This window comes from Morchella importuna, assembly GCF_003444635.1.
Source record: "Morchella importuna strain M04M26 chromosome Unknown Morimp01GS028, whole genome shotgun sequence".
Classification (NCBI taxonomy): domain Eukaryota; kingdom Fungi; phylum Ascomycota; class Pezizomycetes; order Pezizales; family Morchellaceae; genus Morchella; species Morchella importuna.
In genome coordinates, this window is record NW_025763425.1 from 363,749 (window position 1) to 367,163 (window position 3,415).

The 3,415-nt window shown below is 43.1% G+C and overlaps 1 protein-coding gene across 1 annotated transcript; it reads left to right on the top strand.

Moving 5' to 3' along the window:
- Nucleotides 1-2,061: 2,061 nt before the first annotated feature.
- On the top strand, nt 2,062-3,078 carry LAJ45_08210 (uncharacterized protein; the record flags this gene model as incomplete). The annotated part of the gene is made up of 7 exons (XM_046117762.1): nt 2,062-2,137; nt 2,189-2,236; nt 2,292-2,375; nt 2,634-2,636; nt 2,704-2,756; nt 2,837-2,855; nt 3,011-3,078. The coding sequence occupies 7 exons, from the start codon at nt 2,062-2,064 to the stop codon at nt 3,076-3,078; spliced, it is 351 nt and encodes a 116-aa protein (XP_045969049.1).
- Between the last annotated feature and the right edge of the window lie 337 nt (nt 3,079-3,415).

The window sequence follows — 3,415 nt, forward strand, 5'->3', positions numbered from 1 at the left end:
AGCAGCTTCAGCCCCAGGCCCACAATAACAAAACACAATTACCATATAGTTGTTGGATGTAAAGATCTAACGTGTTGTAGATCATTCATGCTACCAGGGAAGAAAGGCCTTGTATTCTTTTGATCTGTTGTGGGATAGCGAGGTCAAATTTTTCGGCTTTTCAAAATCTATCATCAATTCTTTAAAAAGAATCGAGAATTAATCACCCGCCATATCATGGATCGATCGGCCTTCATTCACGGGTATCTGCTAGCTCCTCTTTGCTTAGGCTAAGGCCTATAGAGACCTATGATTTAGGGCCGTTCGCGATCGCATCTGGAGTTTTCGAGTCTCCTTCTCCTTTTTCAACAGATTTACTGTCTTCCTGCATGCATCTTATGTACATGTGTATGTCAATAGGTCTGAAATGCTAGTGGTACGTATTATTATGTTTAAACGATGAACTCTCGACGTACTTAACTTAGAATCATATCTGCCTTACATACTTCACTCTATACCAAAGGTTTGAAACCGGAGAACCCAGCCTAGTCTTTAGGGTTAGAGCGATACCATGGCGTAATCTCTAATCTTGATCGAAACCAACCTTGGTCCGCTACATCTTGGTCAGTGATATTATAACCCATTTTGGCTTTCCGTACTCCTTAAGGACACGTGATAGCTAGGTACGCTTTCCTGACTTCATGATTCAGAGTCAAAAATATCTCGCCCTCCACACTCTCCACATTTCCTCACTAAATTATCTAACTAGATCCATATCTAGTTCATGCTACCTCAGACGAATCCCCTAAAACCACCGCAACGAAGGACCCCGTCTCTTGTGAATCTAGCCCCAAGCACTCGATGGAGTGATCGGCACCAGGCTCCAAAGCCGATCTCACTTTTCTTCGTTATCATCATCATCGATATATCTTATAAACGTTCATGAAAACCTACTAGATAAGAGGGATGGCGAAATGGCTGCTCAGGTCCGTCGGGTCCGGCCACCAAAACCATCCAGAGCGCCTACGTTAACCATATGGAACGAATGTTAGTTGAAGAACGCAAGTTATCCACGGTAGTAATATCTTACAGCCCACCTACTTGATAGATGTATGGAGCCCTCATATCCTTCTTGCTACTCTATCGAAGATTCAAGGACACATACTCGATTCATGAAGAGTATGGCTAATCATAGGTAGACTCGTCTCCATCCCGCACCGGTGCTGGTACAAAGCTAAAACTAAGTACCTATAAGCCCCAATAAATCCCTTAAGCCTTGAATCCGGCTAGTTTCATGAACTAAAAGCGGTAATACTTTGCTTAGTTTATGAGATTTATTTCGTCCACAAGCTTCCAAATAGTTCCCTACTCTAATCGACGACAACATTATGTTTTAGGCGATGAGGATGATGGCTGCATACTCTCCTTAACCTGGCCGTCCATATGAACTGACCTTTAAAGTTGTATAGTATTCCTATGAAAAAAATACCTAGGCCCGAAGTAGCATCAAAAATAAACGCTATCGAGGCTAGTCTTTGCATTTGTTCTCCACAGAACAGAACAAAGAAAGCCCTCGCAAAAGTACGCAACTACTCAAGTAAGGCTGTACGAACAAAAAATAATTACCACAAAAATTCTTGGTAATTTGCCATTTAGTCGATCGTTGATTAAACCAGTTTGCTGCCTTATAGGTTTTCAAATAAGATGGGGTTTTCGAAGATTGTTAAAACGGTATCGCCTAAACTGATATGATATCCAATCCAACCGGCAGTGCTGTCCACACCACACTTGTATCATGAATGGAGAGACATCACGTTTCAGCCACATACTACCCGGGCCTAGGCCCGAAATTGGATCTTTCGCGATAGGATCCAGATGGTACCTACGTTCTTGATGACCCCGGTAAGATGCCATTTTGGCACATACCAAATCCCCTGAGCTCTCCAGACCCAACGTCCTTCAGCCTAACGCACTTGAATTGACATGTGTGAGTTTCTGAGGATCTAGTTCATCTTGGCGAGACTTGTCATTTCCAAATGTTCAGGTATAGACGAAAAAGATGGCCAGACATTGTTCAGAATAATGAGTAGGGGGATTTCGTGGATCGTCTTCGGTCCCTTCCGATTGGACCTTTTGACAAATTCTCGACAGCCCCAAGGTTACTTCTTGTGAACCATGACGTCGCGATATTTGATCTGCTGACCTTTAGACCTGACATCTTTGGAACCGCGAACACGAGGTTTGAAGCATGGATCAGGTGTTTAGACATAACCTGTGTCAGTCTTTATCTGCCGATTGCTGATGTTGTGTAGGTTTGGTTAATTTTTACCTCTTACTCGAGCACAGAAGAACTGCGATTAGACTTTTATTTCAGCGGAATAGCCCTCGAGTCTGGTGTATTATGGGAGTTTTATGCAAGTCCCATTACAGTTGATACGACATTCTTAACAGAAAACCTTTGGTGTAGCAGCTGGAAAAACTCTCAATAGCATTGCTAAGTTTCGATATCTGCTCTCAGTGCTAATGTTTGCTCTTTGGCGGTTGAAGAATATGCCGCCCGCTGTATGACATTCTCAAGACATCGCCCATGGCCATGACGATTGCCTCGGTTTGATGTTGCGATATATCGCCTGTTAGTAGTTGACACTAGCTAGTAGGTAAGCATTTACACTGGTATCCTGTTGGGCTTAAAAGAGTACCTAGCTGATATTTGTTGTAACTTAGAAACCGTTCAATCGTTATATATAGATCCAACATTTAGTTTCTTTGTTATTAAGGTCCGTATATGCAGCCTTCATACTCATCTTTGGGCTCTATAAAGCCCCCATATTCCTAATTTACTACAACAGCATAAAAGGATTTTCGAACGTACCAACGTACCTTTGCCCTTCAATTTTATGTCATACGATGCATACAAGGCTCTGGGATTAAGTGAGTGAACGGATCCTCACCAGTCAACACCCCATTTAGTTCATTCACTTAATGCCAGAGCCTTGTACGGGTTGGACATAAGATCACCCTAAACCCACAGTTCCAGCTTTGAAGAAAGAATCGCAAGCAAAGCTTAAGGATGTCAGGCAGAAGCAGTGCGCTGAATGACCGGCGGTTGATTTTCAACCCATCAACCTGGGTGGTCCCCAATGCAGTGCGCGGGGACAATCTTATAATTATATCAGCTGTCATCGCCTCTTCTACTAACAGACAATCTCTACATTAACCGGATGCGAGGATCTTTAAGCGGGTTGGTGAAACTAACGCTGCGTAGGCGCTCACATTTTTGTCGATCTTCCGCTTGCTATTCCTATTATCGGTAGACGAATTGGCCGTGAATCTTATGTTGAACAACGCCACTTTCCATGGCGGGGAATTGGTGCAGGTAGAAGTGCCAATTTTCTACTCTACTTAAAATGTCTTTCGTTGTAAGAACTTGGGGCCG